The sequence below is a fragment of the Hibiscus syriacus genome, unplaced genomic scaffold (genome assembly GCF_006381635.1).
Source record: "Hibiscus syriacus cultivar Baekdansim isolate YM2019G1 unplaced genomic scaffold, ASM638163v2 tig00117056_pilon, whole genome shotgun sequence".
NCBI classification, from domain to species: domain Eukaryota; kingdom Viridiplantae; phylum Streptophyta; class Magnoliopsida; order Malvales; family Malvaceae; genus Hibiscus; species Hibiscus syriacus.
In genome coordinates, this window is record NW_024063539.1 from 2,803,689 (window position 1) to 2,821,517 (window position 17,829).

At 36.3% G+C, this 17,829-nt stretch overlaps 1 protein-coding gene across 1 annotated transcript; it reads right to left on the reverse strand.

The window, feature by feature from the left end:
- Positions 1–15,731: 15,731 nt before the first annotated feature.
- On the reverse strand, positions 15,732–16,946 carry LOC120197847 (transcription termination factor MTERF5, chloroplastic-like). Its single transcript, XM_039199244.1, has one exon. It carries the CDS (start codon positions 16,923–16,925, stop codon positions 15,783–15,785), a length of 1,143 nt encoding a protein of 380 aa, XP_039055175.1. The 5' UTR covers positions 16,926–16,946; the 3' UTR covers positions 15,732–15,782.
- Positions 16,947–17,829: the final 883 nt, after the last annotated feature.

Sequence of the window (17,829 nt, forward strand, 5' to 3'; positions counted from 1 at the left end):
CAACATGACGTGGGTTTGGTCGTGCCCCAACATTATCTTTTACTGGTACGGGCATCAAAATGCCCCAACACCTCAAATTGTAAGGCTCATTCTTCATGCCTCCTTGGTTTAAATCTTATCATCTCAATATGATGGGGGTTCAGTCGTGCCCTAACATATACGAATGTTCTCATTCTGGTGTCACTACACAGTAGTGTTGTCAAATAGTTTGAGGGCTTTTCTTCATGCTACTTAAGAAGTGATCAACCCTTCTAACACAATGTCTTTCTTTTTCATTCGGGCTGAGATATGTGCCCCTTCTGAATGATGAGATAATCTTCTTCTTACTGGGTTACTGACAATGTGACAAAGAAATGTTGCCAGTTCTGTCTTTCATCTATTCTGATCTCTTGGACCTTCTACTTCAAGGTCGCGAAATGCTTCATGTTATGGCGCCGCTTATTCTCTTTCTTCCAATGGAGGCATAACGAGCCTCTCCAGCTGCAAGGACTTTTCACGTTTGAAACTTGTCCTGTTTGAAAATGTTTTTATCCCTTCTCTTATTTTTAGGGAATGTGAAAAAATTATGAATAAATTTCAAAAATGTTGTCATTTTCTTCAGACTCACAATCAAAACAAATTATAAGAGTTCAATGAATATCAAATAAGTCAAATTCTCTTTCAATCCTTCAAAAGTTATATACATTTGAAAAGAGTAAAGATTAATGCCGAAAAAAGGCTTAGGCTGACTTGGGCAGGTAATGTGTTTCAGGTTAGCTTCCTGCATCCTTGATCCTGGTGTTTTATTGATGTGATGAGGCAACCATTTTGCTTCTCTTCTGGAAATGTTCACTGGTTCTCAGCCTTCGTGAGCGTCTTTGGAATGTGCAATACTTTGTTAAGAGATGTATAATATCACTCTTCTGTACAGTGGTTGACGATCTTTGTGTTCGAGCAGCCTTTTCAGGTTTTCAACTCGAACTCTCCTTTGTTTTCAAGACGTTATCTAAAATTTTACGTCTTGAACCCTCCTTTTATTCTTCTTCTTATCATGCATTAAAGATTTTATTTTAAAAAATTATTTACAAATAAAATTAACCCTGAGGGGCGGAATGAAGTCTGAAGATAGCCTCTCCACTTAGAAATCCATGTATGATTAGAAGGGACTTTTCAGGCACGTAACGCAGGCTAGGGCTCATGGTTATGAAAGAAATGGATAAATAGGCTCAAACAAGTGTTTAAGGGTGATCGAACTAAGGATCAATTTGTTTTGTTGTCTTCAACCTTGCTCTGCCTGATTTGAATCTGCTCGTGCATCTTCTATTCTTCTTTTTTCCTTCAATGTTTCGCGATAGACTTGAGATGTTTGAACCGCTCGTCTTGAAGTTTTGGGTGAGTTTTCTTTCCTTCTCTTTTTCTATTTTCATTTTTTCATTTCCAAATTTTTTTCTTTTTTTCATCTTTTCTTTTTCTCTTTCTACATTTCTCTTCTTTCTCTTCATGATGTCAACTCAATTCGATCTTAGAGTGCATTGTGTTTGGTCTGCCTCATGGTTTCATGACTTGATTCTGTAGAGAAATCCGAATTGATAATCTTCACTCGTGCGAGCAGATGTTATTCACCTTTGCCCCCTAGTGTAGAGGGTGATCCTTGGTTTGGGTTGAATCCGAAGGAAATTACTGTAGGCTCAAAAGGGGACAACAAGGGGTATATATACATATATTTGAAGGGATAAATAAAACAAAGCCGTTCATCATCTCATACATGGAAGTCTTCATAAAAGAGGTATCCCCAGGGGGACGAATTTTCAGGATTAACCTTATCTACATGAAAACAATATAATTAATGCATGATAGAATTATTTCAATGATTCCCTTTATTTCTTCTTCTTCCACGTAGTCCTCGCATGCCCTTGATTTGTTGCGCTCCATCTTGTCTTTCTTGCAGGAAAGGTCCTCGTCATGCCCCATGGGATTTATTGAGGTTGGGGAATTGATATCAATGATTAGTCTCTGTGTTGTTTCGGGTAAAGAGTCCACCAATGGTTCTTCGGCTTTGGATGGGACATGAAAGGTCTAATTTTGCCTTTTTTCAAAAGCATATAATTATTGAAGTAGCAAAACAACCTTTAACTCATTTGATATTCAAAGAATTACAAGATTAAAACTTGATTCATTGCCCATGACCTTTGGAGAATGACGTAAGTTCATTTAAAAATCCTTTTAAAAAAATTGAGAAAAATGACAAAAACATGTTCAAACAAGATGTTGCAAATGACAAAAAGTTCCACGATGAACAAAATGATTTCTGTGCAGTCAGGATGCCCCCATTATTCTTCTGATGCTGTGGTGTTTGATTTGATCGAGTGCTACATATTGGGCTGTGGTGCCTCACTCGAGCTCGTCATCCATTGTTCCACCAATTCTTGTGTCAACTTCCCATTTTCCACGATCCTCTCTATCTCCTTGAAGAACATCCTACAATTCTCCGTAGCATGCCCCAATGCCCCTAAGTGGAAATTACAGACACTATCTGGATCGTAATTGTGGCCAGAAGGGTTTGGTGGTAATTTCATTGGTTTCGGTTTGAGATGTTGAAATTTAATCAAATGTGGGTACAACTCTGAGATAGGAATTTGAAACACCTTCAAAGTACTTTTCGATCGTGGGACCTTCTTTGGATGACTCAAGTAACCAGCTGCCCCTTTTCTCTTACGACTGTGGGAGCTATGGACGTGACATTCATTCACCTCATCAGCTCTTCGCTCTTCATTTCTTGAGCTTTTGGAAGTGACTTTCAAGTTTCCTTTACTGATTGCATCTTCAATTGCTTCTCCAGCCACCATAAGATCCTTGAAGCCATTCATCGAATTTCCCAGCATTAGCTCAAAGTAGGGAGTTGGGAGAGAATCATGAAATATATATGATATTTCTTCATCTAGCAAAGGAGGTTGAACTTGTGCCGCCACTCCTCTCCATCTCAGGGCATATTCTTTAAAGCTCTCAGTAGCTTTCATTCTTATCTTTTGAAGGTGATGACGCTTTGGGGCTAAGCTTTTAACATATAGATATTGCCCCAGAAAAGCATCAGCTAGATTGACCCACATCTTGATCTGCTCTTTGTTCAACCGGTTATACCACACCACAGCTGGCCCAACAAGACTATCATGAAAGTAATAGATCAACAGATTATCATCATCTAAGTACACTTCCATTTTTCTGCAAAACATTTTCAGATGAAGTAGGGGGCAACTGGTGCCATCATATTTCTCAAAATTAGGTACTCTAAATTCATGGGGGATGACCAAATCAGGGACCAAACTGAGTTCCCGGGCTTCTAACTCCTTGTGAGTGGCATTAACAACCCTCCTATTTTAACGGCTTCATTCAACCACTTGAATTCGTTCTCATACTGTCCATAATTGACGAGGCTCTTCCCTTGGTTTGAGTTAGATGCTCCGGGGTGAATTATTACTCTTGGTGCAATAGTCTGATGAGATTGATTTCCTTTATCCTCCACTTTCTCTCTGCCAACAGCCTTGGTTGCCAGCACCTGGATCATTTGATTCGATGCGCTTTGCAGATAACCCGATGCTTGATTCCTCTTATCTTGTTGTAACCCGAGTAACTGTTCTTGCAGCTGATCTTGTGATTTCTCATTAGAATGCTCCCTTGCTTCCATTTGTTTGCTCACGATGATGAGGAACAATATGAATGAATGATCTTGTTATTACTGAACAAAAATCTTTCATAAGTTATTTCCGTGTTTTCATAATTAATGCATGTAAAATACTTAAACAAATACATGCAATGCAAATGCAAATGCACGAGGTGCTAATCCCGAAAGTGACCACTTATAGAACAACCGTTCACTTAGACAACAAGAATTCAATAAGTACACCATGTAGTCGAAATACAACTGTGAGTCTTCATCTCTTCATTTCCTTGAGTCGTACTCTTCATGGGATCTGGTATTGCACCTTCAAAATCGTCGGCGTATTCCATCACATTTGATGACGTCGGATGTCTTGAATCTTAAAATCTTCATTCTTATCTTCCATGCGATGCGGTATTCTCGTCTTTATGAATGGTCTTCTCGTCTTGATGAATGGTTTTCTCGTCTTGATAAATGACCTTCTCGTCTTGATGAATGGCATTATCGTCTTGATGAATGACATTCTCGTCTTGATGAATGCTCTTCTCGTCCTTGGTACGATTGTATCTATCCATTGACTCAACATCTTGGCCTTTACAGTTTCTTCAATCAGCTTCAGATCTCTTCATTCATCGGGTGTTCTTCATGGATCGTTTGAACATCTCTGGATCTCCTGGTTTGACTACATAGTGGAGAATTGCTTGCCTCAATATGGTCAGCCTTCTTGTTAGTCAATCACTTGTGAATTAACACCCCTCGATGACATGAGGATGCAAATGCAATAAAATCACAATAAAATAGACATAGAACGAAAACGGGTTAGTACACATAAGATAAACAACAAGATAATGGATACCGTAAACATCACATAAAACCTACCCTCACATGCTGGCTACCCAATCATGCTTTAGTAGATCATACCCGACATGATATCTACCCACATGTTTTGTCATTCATAAAAGATCCTAACCGCATGGTATCTAATTCACATGTTTTGTGCGAAAATATAAAACCTAACCGCATGCTTTTCTAGTTCTCATACTTATTGCAAAAATAAATTCGAGGAAAAGGTTAGAATGAGTTTCCCCTTCGTGTCTGCAGACAGAGATTCAACATAAGATGGGCAGAGTTTCAGTATTTCTAAAAGGGTCCTCGAATTGTCCTTTGCTGGTACCCCCTTGGGCTTGCCAGACCCTCGATCCTCGCCCATTATAGGCTTAAAACGGATCAAGTTCAATTCGAGAGGATACATTTCCCTATGTCCATGCGATGAAACTCAATGTTTCACTCGTAAACATAAGGCATGTACCCCAGAGGTTACTAGCTAAAGCCCATGCGGAGAAAAGTAATTTTTCTCACGTAAGCGTAGCTTTCACCCCTACCTAACGGGACAGAGCACAGTTAGAAGGCTCTAAATATCAAAATGGTTGTTGCGACAGTAAAGGAGAAACCCATAATCCTTTCCCTCGATCCAAGAAACACAACAAACTAAAGTGAAGGTCAAAAAACTGAAACATGTAAATCACACGTTAGTACAACTATTTATTTGTTAATTAAAGCGCAAATTAAAATGCAAACAACAATTTAAAACAAATCAGGGATCAAAAATCAAATTAAAGTGAACTTACAACTTTCGTTTGCAAAGACAATTAATTAATCGACTATAGGCCTGACTCTCTAAAATCCCCAGCGGAGTCGCCAAGCTGTCGAAACGATTTTTAAACGGGGTGGGGGCGATTTGGAAAACCGCGTCATTTTTAATTATTCTCTTTATGTTTGATTTTTAATTAAAAACAATGTGATTTTAGAAAACCTCTCGTTTCGAAAATTTGGAAATTCCTTTTACAATAAAATCATATGGTTCGAGGAGTCGCCACCAATCTTTGATTAGGGTGTGATTGGGCACCCAAAAACATTGTCATTTTATAAAAAAATAATTTTAATTAAAACGACAAATTTGCGGTCTACATTACCAAAATCCGGGTTCGGGAGTCGGTTACGCGTGGGGAAGGATTAGCACCCCCACAACGCCCTAAATCGGAACCTCATCGATTAATTAATGTCTTTGCAATGAAATTTACAAATTCGAGTTTAATTTAGTTTATGATCCCCAACAAAACAACGCATGAATTTTACGACATTCAAAAATGCCAAAATAGATTAAATTAAAATTATCAAGCCTTTAGAAAGATAAAGAATATTCGATTATTTACAAATATCGAGATCAAATCTTAGATAAGTTCTAACTATCTTTTCTCGATAAATTTAAATAGCCGAATATTTCTTTTTTCTTCCATTCCCAAATTTTAAAGTGATAAATCAATTTCTTAGGTGTCACTGATAGGATACACTTTTAATTTAAAGTCGTTGAAAGCGGATATCTAATCAGTTAAGACAATCCACTTGAACAATTTTAAATTAAAAGGATATTACCCTTAATTAAATTATGTAATAAAGTCGAGTTATGCTCGTGAGGATATCATACAATATTTAAAATTATCTAACTAATAAATAATACATGAAAAAACAACATGCGATTAAAGTAAATGAGGTCAACATGCTTTAAAAAGAAATACGCCTAAGTACGTTCGTACGAAGTACATGCTCAAAATAATACCCACTTGCATACACTTAAAAATAATTCTAAATTAACCTAACAAACATACATGAAATATTAAAGGGACTAAAATATAAAAACAATAAACAACAGGCTATTTTCATAAACATTTCATTTATTGGTACTCGAAACACAATACAACCAAAGTGCTACATAGACCACATTGAAAGTTTTCAAAATTACACATCCAATGCATAAACAACATCAAAATGGCCCTAACATGGTTCTGGACTAAGATGAAACACACCAAAAGTTAGGAGGTAAAATTGAAACCCCAAGAAAGCTCGATTTAGGGACCAAAATGAGACAGATCAAACCTAATGGACCTTACGCGCGGTTTCCCCCAAACATCCCAAAACACGGATTCCCCTCAGCTATCAAGACGCTGCCATTTTGGCCCTATTTTAAACGACGCCATTTTAGTTATTGAATATATATGATACTTAGGATAATATTTTTTACCTAAATCATTTATCCTCTCAACCCTTGCCAGACACTCGCCGCTTCTCTCTGGTTTTCTCTCCCCCTCTCATTCTTAACCCTCGACGAAACCCAGAGCCTCCATGGCTCCGCCGTTCTACGCTCCGATGAGGAGCTCGTAAGCCCAACGACAACCCCAGCCGAACTCTTCCTAAAATAAACACGACCCTAACCCGTGACTCAAACCAAACCCTCGAATCCCACTCTGTTTCACTCTCCAGTAGACCTACAAAAACCACGGCCACCGCGACCTTTTTCCTTCCCTAAAAGACTCCGATGAGAGCCACCATCCAACTACCCAGCCAACATATGACCAAATCTACACCGAACCCTTCAAATCCCTAAAGCTCGAGACCTAAAACTGACATGCACGACTCAAAATGAACGGGAAGCGAAAGTTTTACCTTATCGCAGACGGGTGTGGATTCCTAGTGACGAAAGTTACTGGATCGAAAGGGTAAGTGTCTTGCGTTGGGTTTGTGTTCTATGGTTGCTGGTTTCTGGGTATTTTGTTTTGTGTTCTTTTGGGGTTGTATTCTCTGTTGTTTTTTTTATGACTGAGAGATTGGTGTTTCCTTTCTTTTTTTTTTGTTGTTGATGGGTTCCCTCCGTTTATGTCTCTTTTCAATTGATATCCCCGTGATTCTACATTGACTGTTGTCTTTCCTATTAGTTTCTGGTTCTGTTGAATGCCCTCGTTCTTCGCGTGTTGTAGGTCACGGGTGATGGGGCACCGAGCTTGTCTGCTCGGGTCTGGTGTTGGCATGGGCAGTGGAGCTTCAGCAGTATGGGCACAGGTGACATGGGAACATGGGACAAGGCCTCGGGAGGCACCAGCTGCTGTTGGGAGTGGAGTAGAGAATCGAGATGTTCTGCTCGGGTTTGGTGCTGGCATGGGAAGCTGCTCGGTTCTAGCATTTCACGTGGGAGACAGTTGCTAAGGAGCTGTGCTGCACATGGAAGGCATGGATGACAGCCACCAGTGGTCTCACGTGGGAAGCAATGGTCAACTCGGGTCTTGTAATTGTTGAGTCAATTATTTGAACTTGGGCTTGTAAATGGACTTTAATTTTAGAATTTGGATTTCAATTTGTGCCCCGATTTCCATATACGATTCCAATTCCAATCGAGCACCTAAAGCTTTCAAACGTGAAATTCCACGCTTCATTATTTGAATTAATCGAGCACTAACATCTTCAAATTAACTCTTGATCATCTTCAAAATGAAATTAAAAGGCCCGGACAAAATTAGGGTATTACATAGAGGCTAGTGCAAATAATGCACAAATCGTTGAGATTTTTGTAACGGGGGAGTATGTATCAAAATAGTCTAAACCAAACCTTTGAGTGAACCCTTTGACGACTAACCTTGCCTTGTACCGCTGAATCGAACCATCTGGCCTTAGTTTCTTCCGGAAGACCCATTTGTTGGAGATAGGTTTGAATCCCTTAGGCAAGTCAACTAATTCCCAAGTATGATTAGACATTATCGATTCTAGTTCATCATTAACAGCGCTTTTCCAAAAACTAGCATCGATAGATCTTATAGCTTCTTCAAAAGTTTTAGGATCCTCATCTAATAGAAAAATTTGAGCTATAGGATCTGAAATGAAGTCTAAATCATTTATCTCAGAAATAAAGAAAGTAATAAAGTCTGGTCCAAAAAGAGGTTTCAACTCTTTGTCTTTTACTTTTTCTAGGCTCAAAATCAATTTGTTCAGAAGACCTAGCGGGATTACTAGAAGAAGTTAATGGAATATATTCTATTTGTGTTTCAATATTTATTCTCGGTTCCTTTAAAGGAAAAGTATTTTTAAAGAAAACAACATCTCTTGACTCACAAATAGAATAATCTTGTAAAAGCATGAATCTGTATGTAGCACTATTCGTAGCATACCCTATAAACACTGCATCAACGGTTTTAGGTCCGATGGTGGACTTCTTAAAGTCTGGCAAGCCCACTTTAGACACCCCCACACTTTCAGGTATTGTAAATTAGGAGCGTATCCTTTCCACAATTCATATGGAGTAGAATCTAATTTCTTATGAGGAACTCGGTTCAAGATATGAGTTGTCGATAGAATGGCCTCCCCCCACATGTTATCAGATAACCCGGAACTTATTAGTAAAGAATTCATCATCTCTTTTAAAGTTCTATTTTTCCTTTTAGCTATACCATTCTGTTGAGGAAAATAGGGGGCTGATGTTTCATGAATTATGCCATTCTTTTCACAAATATCTTTTAAGAAATTAGATCCATATTCACCACCTCTATCAGATCTAACCCGTTTGATTCTCCCATCTAACTGATTTTCAACTTCTGCCTTATAAATAAGAAAGAAGTTTTCAGCTTCATCTTTAGTTCTTAAGAGATAAAACTTTTGTATATCTTGAATAATCATCTACAAAAGTTATGCAGTAGTGTTTTCCTCTTTTACTTTCAGTGTTTCTAAAATCTGCTAGATCAGTATGAATGAGTTCTAACAGTTCAGTCTTTCTATTAGAAATAGTCTTAAAGTGAGGTCTAGTATGCTTAGCTTCTACACAAATCTCACATTTGTTAAAGCTAGTTGTGTCTAGTTTAGGCAGACTATTCATATTCATTAATTTCTTTAAAGCATGAATATTCACGTGTCCTAATCTAGCATGCCACATATCAATGGATTCAACAATATAAGCAGAAGTGGTAGCTTTATTTTCATTAAATTGAGTTTCTATGACAAATAAACCATTGCTTAAAAACCCTTTCCCCACATAATCACCATTTCGGGAAAGTACAAGTTTATCTGCCTCAAAAACTAACTTAATGCATGCCTTATTCAGAAGCCCACCACTTATCAGATTTCTACGCAAGGCAGGTACATACATAAATTATTTAAAGCCAGAGTTTTACCAGAAATCAGCTTGAGTAAAACCTTGCCTTTGCCTAGCACTTCAGAGCTGCTAGAGTTCCCCATGTATACACGTTCACCAGTGTTCCCATCCTCGAACTCGGTGAAAAACTCCTTCCTTGCGCAGAAATGCTTCAAAGCGCCAGTGTCAACTACCCATTCTGAACTGTTCTCCACCAGATTAACTTCTGAGACCACCGCAGCAGTGATCTCATCATCTTCTTCTACAACGTGCATCTGTGGCTTGTTGTCATTCTGGCGGTCTGAGCGGTGTTGGTATTGGTAAGCTTTGTGGTCGGGTAAACCGCAGACATAACACTTGAACGTCTTTCCTTCCGGTTTGGCCTTTCCTGACTTCTTGAAGTTGGTAGCCTTCTATGGTTTCGTCTTCTTGTCTTGATTCCCACGTTTCATTATCTTCTTAAATTTAGACTCAACCAAGTTAGCTCTAAAAGATAAATTACTCATAGAATTAGTAAGCTCATCTTTTAAATGGTTGGCTTCTTCATCTTCATATGGCCCAAGTTCTTCAGCGAAATGTCTCTCTTCTTATGCTTAGAGAGTTGCGGTAGTCGGACCAGGACTTGGGCAGCTTCTCAATGAGTACATTGGCTTGCAGCACTCACACATTTGCATCCCTTCAGCGATGATGTCAGTGACTAAGTTCTCATAGTCATGGACTTGATCCATTATTGGCTTGTCGTCTGTCATCTGGAATTTGAGCCATTCGCCGACAACGTACTTTTTGATCCCCGCATCATCCGCACCATACTTCTTGTCGAGAGTGTCCCATATTGACTTGGCACTCCTTTCTCTAAGGAACATATCAAATAGTTTATTTGACATATGGCTGAGCAGATGTCCTCGCACCGTCTTGTTGTCCTTCTCGTAGGTAGCGAGAGCGGCGGCGGCAGTTGCTAAGGCATCATCATTGAGGACCGCATCTGCATCATTACCGGCAGCAGGGGTTGACGGCATGGTAGGTGGTGGCTTGAGCAACACGTAGTCAAGATCAAGTTACTCGAAGAATATCATAATTCTTTGGGACCACCTTCTATAGTTCTTTCCATCAAGTGCATCGAGCTTGGAAAGATCGGGAATGAGTTTGCTCAAAGGTGTCGACATGATTGCAGTTTATGGAATTCGTTTCTAAATTGTTGGATATATGAACTGCAAAACTACACCGTTAGCACTGACTGGAAATATAAACAGTAATTAAGAAAGAACAAATTCTTAAACCGTGTCGTGGTAAGAACAACTGCCTTAGAAACGAATTCGCCATGATGTGTGTAATCGCTGCAGTAGGCGGACCGTCCCCTGAGGTTAACACGGTCGCTCCGAATTCCGTACACCCGAAACCGGAGTGGACTGCTGGTGGTATTGTACTTCTGATCGGAAAGCACTTAGAGAGAACTCATAGAGAGAACTTTAGAAAACACTTTGTAAGTGAATTGTGAATGTTTTTGAATGAGTTGAGAAGCTGAATATAGCTCTCTATTTATAGGCTAGAAATAAGGTTAAAATAGTCTATAAAATTTCAGGATTAAATCTCTTATTTGTAACAACTGAAACGTCTAGATGAATCTGACTCAGAAATAGTCCAGGTTCATTGTATCATTATTCAGCTGTTATAACTCCCGAAATTATATCATGTAACCCCTGGAATTAAATCAAATAACTCCTGTAACTCCTGATATTAACAGCTTGTCTCCTCTGTACAAAGCTGTAAATCAGTCCAGGTACATCTTAACGTTTCTGATTTAATTTAGGAATAAACTGTTTAATTTCTGATAACAAATAATTCAGCTGTTATTATTTGAAATTCAAACAGTCCTCAGCAGCCTATAAATATCAGTTGATATCTTTCACATTTTCCATTTGTTTCTTTCAAAGAGAAATTCCTCAAGAATTTTTTCTAAAAAGATAGTATCCGCGCGGACGTGTCGAAGACACGTATTACTATTACTATTACTATTACTATTACTATTACCACGACCACGACCTCGACCTCGACTTCGACTTCGACCACGAGCCGAGCCGAGCCGTGCCGAGACGAGACGAGACGAGACGGACGGCAGCGGCGGTGCGCGAGAGCCCATCTTGTTCTCTATCACTCAACAAGGAAGTGGGAATGTCAAGCCTTAAATACTATTCCCAATAGTATTTCCAACACTATGTGGGATTGAGCATTACCAACATTCATTACACATAAAAGATAAGATATCAACTTAGGGTTCTATTAACTTACTTGAATCCATAAATTAGTAACACCAAATTAAAGCTTAGAAGACTAGCAAATAATGTTTAAAAAGAAAAAAGATAAGGGCAACTGGCACCATAAAATTTATCAAAATGTTACAAATTGGTCTTTAAATTTATCAAATTTATCACTGTCTTGCAACATAGAATAATAATTTCGTAATAACTTGATAAGTTTAATAATTATTTTATAGTTTTTAAAATGTCGGTGATTAAAAATATATTTAATATAATTTAGTGATCATTTGTGTACTTTATTTATAAATAATCTCATAATTATATATTGGATAATCTGAAGTGATTATAAGATATTATTTGTTCAAAATTTTTCTTAACCTATTGACAATACATACATCTTGTAGATATAACTGCTCGAACATGAAATTTATAGGAAGAATAATATTTCTTTTTACAATTAAAACCACTAAATGATTTTAATGTTCGGGGTTTAGGGTTAGGAATACATTGTCTATATTTTTCATAGGGTTAGGTAGTGAAAAGGATGCCCAGCATTAGTAGGTGAATACCGGGAAAATCCATTGTTGAAGAAGAGTTGGAATCCACTTGAAATGCTCGAAGAGGACATGGACATCCAACATATGCTTTCAACCCATTAATCACCCCCACCCCCAGCTCTTTCATACGTGTAAAGAGAGGTAATTAACCAAACCCATGATGAGGTTCGTCAACACAATTAAACTAAGTATTCGAAAGCTCCAATTATTGGAGGCGAAAGATATCACTACTAGGGTTGTAATTAAGACGAGATAAATTATGAGCTATTTGATATCCGGATTTGATAATATAAGATTTTCATATACTTAAGGTTTATATTCGAACTTGAACCGAACTCGAATTTGAGCTTCAATTGATCCAAGTCTGAGAATGTTTTAAGTTAAAAAAGATTTAGTTAGAGTCGCACTTCAATTTTTTGTTTCAGTCGACCTTGAAAATTTTAAGCTCACAAGCTTTCAAGTCGAGTCGAGCTTCAATTTTTTATTTCGAGTTCGAGTCGAACTTGTCTATTTTAAGCTAAAAAAAATTTTAATCGAATAAAACTCAATTTTAAACTTTTCGAATTAAATCAAGTTCAACAATACTCAAATTCGATTATACTCGTTTACGGTTCTAATCACTACCCTCCCACTCACACCATTTCCCTAACTATGTGTCTCGAAATAAAACATTTTGATATTCTATACTTGGTTTTCGAGGATTTCCTTTCAAAGCTTTAATGCTTCTTGCTCCCAACAAATCATAGATGCTTTACTATATTAAACAGCTCCTAAGCCTGTATTATAAAAACTCTGCCCATGATGTGGTGGGACAGTTGAAGTCCCATTCCCATAACCTATTTTTTATATTAAAAATATATGAAAACAGTCAATTCATCTTCTATCTTTTAATGCATTAATTGATCTTTCGTTTTGAGATGTTTGCTCTATAGAAAATGATCCCAGCATGCATGCTTTTCCATTGATTAATTAATATGTGTTGTAAATACAGTTTTTAAAATTCTTGACAGTATTCTAATAATATTTTTTAAAATAAATTGATTTGTACGAAACAATAAACTTCTCTCAAATAATACAATAAAAATTCTTAAAACTCACCCGCAATTCAAGACCTAAATTTATATATATAAGCATATGTCAACTTGAATAGAAAATCTCCTATTTTTCATTTTATTTTATTACATATTTATCTATAAAGTAATTCATTAATATTCCTTTTTAAATGAGCAAACTTACACACGAACCAACTTCCTTCAGTAGTTAAAGGAATCGTTGATCTTTCTAGAGGTCACGGATTCGAGCACTAATGACGGCAAGAGTGATTGAACGTTTATTGTCAAATGGTTGAGGGTATTTAGAACACATACTACTTTGTAATCACCTTTAGTTTAATCAAAAGAAAAATGTGCAAACTTACTGAACAAAAACCTTACCTAATGTCTTCATCCAACAAGTAAAATTTATAGGGCGACAGTGACTTTGTCAAACAAGGTTTTTTGAGAAACACCATTTGAACAAGTTTTTAGTTTTCAGTTTTTATTTTTTTAATATGAAATAATATTCTAAAAAATCATAACACCGTTTGAACAAAATTTGCCAACAAAATAAATTGAAGATGTTTTGATGGAAATCAATCAAATCAATGTTTGATCCAGTGAACATCGACTCGGCCACAGATGAAAGAGAAATACGTTTCATCAAATTTTTACACCACAATACTTTAATTAGAATTAATAAGCTTGTCGTATTTTAGTGGTATTCTTTGAACTTGTTTAAACCAGGTCTGAGGGGCCTGGTTTCCACCATTATATACCTACATATATTATATGATTGATCAGATATTGACTGTTGAAAAGGTTCCCAACTTAAAACGAGTTTATATATCTTAATTACTTCAATAATATATATATAAACATAGGGGTACCTGATAATTGGGACATGAAGATCGAGATGTTTCTGTTTAAAGATTGAAAAATAAAAGTAACATGGAGAGAGAAATGGAGCCTACACTTCATTAAAAAATAATTACTTTTAATTAATATAATTAGATCGTGAAGCACTGGAGCAAATGAAGCTGTAAACTGGAATATCAAAGGACTGGTTTTCTCGCCATTATTTGGGCTTGTTTAAGTTGTTGGAATTATTAAAAGAATTGCACCTCGTTGATTAAAGAAACCCAACTCAAAAGTTTTTCTTCTTTTCAGAAAAAATAATATAAAATTTGGGTTCAACTTCTAGTTTTCATTTGATGACAAAAATAAGATATTCAAAATAAAATGAATGATTTATTTTCTTCTAATATTATAGATATCTATAATAATTTATATTATTGTATTTATTTTAAAAATATATATCAATAACTAATAAATTTAAACTTTTAATTATTTAGTTTTACAATAAATAAAAAAACTAATGTTGATATATATAATAATAATAACATTTATATTATCAACAATTGGGTCTAATGAAGTGAGACATTAGATCTTTTAAACAAAGTCAAGAGTTCAAATCATGACTTTATTAATAAAACAAATTAAGTTGAGAGGATCTAATTAATTGATCAATAGATTAGATACCAAGAGTTAAATAAAAATAATAATGACTATATTTATTAATCAATTATATTTGATTATTTTAAAACCTCAATAGATTAGTACAACTATATGGACAGTTCAAGTTCTTCATAGTCTTTTGACATAGTTGCCAGGTCTGAAAAAACATTTTTACGGACAAAAGGCAATGACACGAAAACCTAATTACAATTAGGCCGGATATCAGGTGGGAGAGCCAGCAGCAGCATGCTCTTTGACAATATGCTGCTTTGGTTTCGAATTTTCGGAACATATCATCACATCAGATTACCATGAACATTGAACACGCATTACTCTCTTCAATGTGCTTTCCTATTCAAAACAATCTTTAATACATTTTCTACAATACTCTGATAACATTTAGATTAGCAGTCCATCTCCTGCAGTAGAATGACCATTTGCATACACAACACAATGGCATATCAGATAGAAATTCACTGGAAAGGAAAATAAATTTCTAAACATCTCTAGTACGAGCGCAGTTTCCGTAAAGCCATCTACGTGCACAAATACACGAACCAACACAAGTGCATGTGCATTGTGAAGAGACAGGAATCAATCACAAACAATAAACAATTACAATTTTGAGACCGTAAGGAAATTCAAAGTTCAAACTTAAGACTTAGCTATACATGCAGGCCTTTCGAGAAAGAAAACAGAATCTGAAAATTAAACCAGGATTAATAATCTGTAGCAAAGAAACATCTTAGAGGCTATTTAAAAACCATCAAAATGGTCACTTAATAAATCCAAAGTACATCAAATATTTGATATATGCCCTCAATGATATGAAAATTAACACTTATGGTCCACAATAGCTATGGATGCATTCTCAAGTTCTTTTAAATAAGGACAAACATATTTCACTCTGAAATTCTTTTCGGACATATTAAAAATTGTACTCAGGCTAACTTTCCTTCTTAACAAATTCTTACTTTCCAGAATCTCAATTACCTGTAGGCGAGGCTTAAGCCTATGCTCAAGGCTGTAAGTAAACACCATCGGGTAGCTTATTATAAGAGAAATACCTACATTCTTTCTTGTAAGCAAAAAATCACTGATTTCCTTGATCTTCCTTTCTGATACAGAAAACACATGTGGTATCCTCCTAAATGTAGAGTTGATATCATCTTCAGAGAAACCCAACTTCCTAAAAAGCTTCAACTTCTGTTCCCAAGTATCCTCACTCATTGAAGCCAATGTCCTAATAGCAACAATAAACATAGTCGACTTCCTATCGATTCCCATGTCATCTGCCCTTTTAACAAACTGCTTAATGCTCTCAAGTTTATGCAAGAAAAATCTAGGATAGGGAAACAAAAACGAAACAATTTGCGACGAACTAACTCCGCAACTCCTCAAGAACTCTATGTTAGGCATCATAGTCTTTTGCAAATCAAAAGCCAGAAACCAAGACAAAATTTTCAGTAACTTAACAACATTGGCATTTGACCCTAGAACACTCTTTAAATACAAAACCGAAGGTACTATTCTATCATTCACGCTTCTAACCAAAATCGAGGGATCGGTAGCTATCAAATCAGCAAAATCATTGGTTGAAAATCCTAAATCCCGGAAAAACTTGAACTTGGGTTGAATGGTTTTCTCAAGACTGGAATTTAGAAGTTTAGGCTTCTTTTGTAAGGTTTCTTCAATATGGGATTTTGAGAAACCGCTTTCTTTTAAGAAGGAAATTATATTATCACACTTAGAAGGGTCCTTCACATTGCTTAAGGAAGATGCAGTTTTGACGGCAATTTCATGGGATAAGTTGTGCTTTTCGATTAAGTGATAAGCTAAAGAAAATGAAGATTTTGATTCCTGGGTGGCAGCAGAGACGAAGAAAGCAACAGAGATGGGATAACAAGAAATGGGTTTCCGAAAACAGGATGATTTATTGAGAGACAATGAGATAAGAGATCTGATAGGGGGTGCCATTTTTCCCCTTTTTTGAGGTTTTACAGGTTAGATTCGCTGGTCTTCTTTTAGCATAACTAACAGAATTTACAGAGATATTGCTGATAAATCTTGCCTGTAACACCAGCTTCCGTCTTCCTTCTGACACTGATATTGCTGATAAATCTGGGTTCTTTCGGTTTCACGACCTACAGAGAGCAATACTCTAAAACAAGTTATTTGGGTTTAGGGCACAAATTTAGCTTCAGATGTTCGGGTTTTGCGCCCACCTTGTATGCCCAATAGTTTTGGGTCACAAGTTACAACATTTCTTTTCTTTTTCCCTATTGCATTTCCACTTTTTTACAAGTTCGGTATGGTTATTATTATTTTCTTCTTATATGGTGTATTATTTAAGTTTTTTATATTTAATTAATTAATTTAAATTAATAAAGGTCCATTATAGATTATTTTTTCTGACTTAATTTGTTTTATTTAAGATATTAAGACGTGTTTGGTTTACGGATCATAAAATTATCTTTTAAAATGAGATTTTAAGATTATAACACTACCTTATTAAAATTATAAACATGATTTACTGTGGCCTGCAATAGGTCAATCCAAATGACATTTAGGTTAGCAGTCCGCCTCCGGCAGCAAAATGGAATATCAGAGTAGAAGTTCACCGGAGAGAAAAATAAAATCTCTGAATAATTACAAGTACTAACACACTTGCCGTAAAACCTTCTATATGCGTATATAAATAAATTTAGAAATTGGAGCAAATACGGTAACCATCACAAGTGCATGCGCATTATAAGCTTGGCTATACAAGCAGGCTTTCAAGAAAGAAAACGGAGTCTGAAAAATGTAATATTAGTAGTCCATTGCCAACAAAACATCTTAAAATTATTAGTGATGCATAATATATATAGATAATGATTCA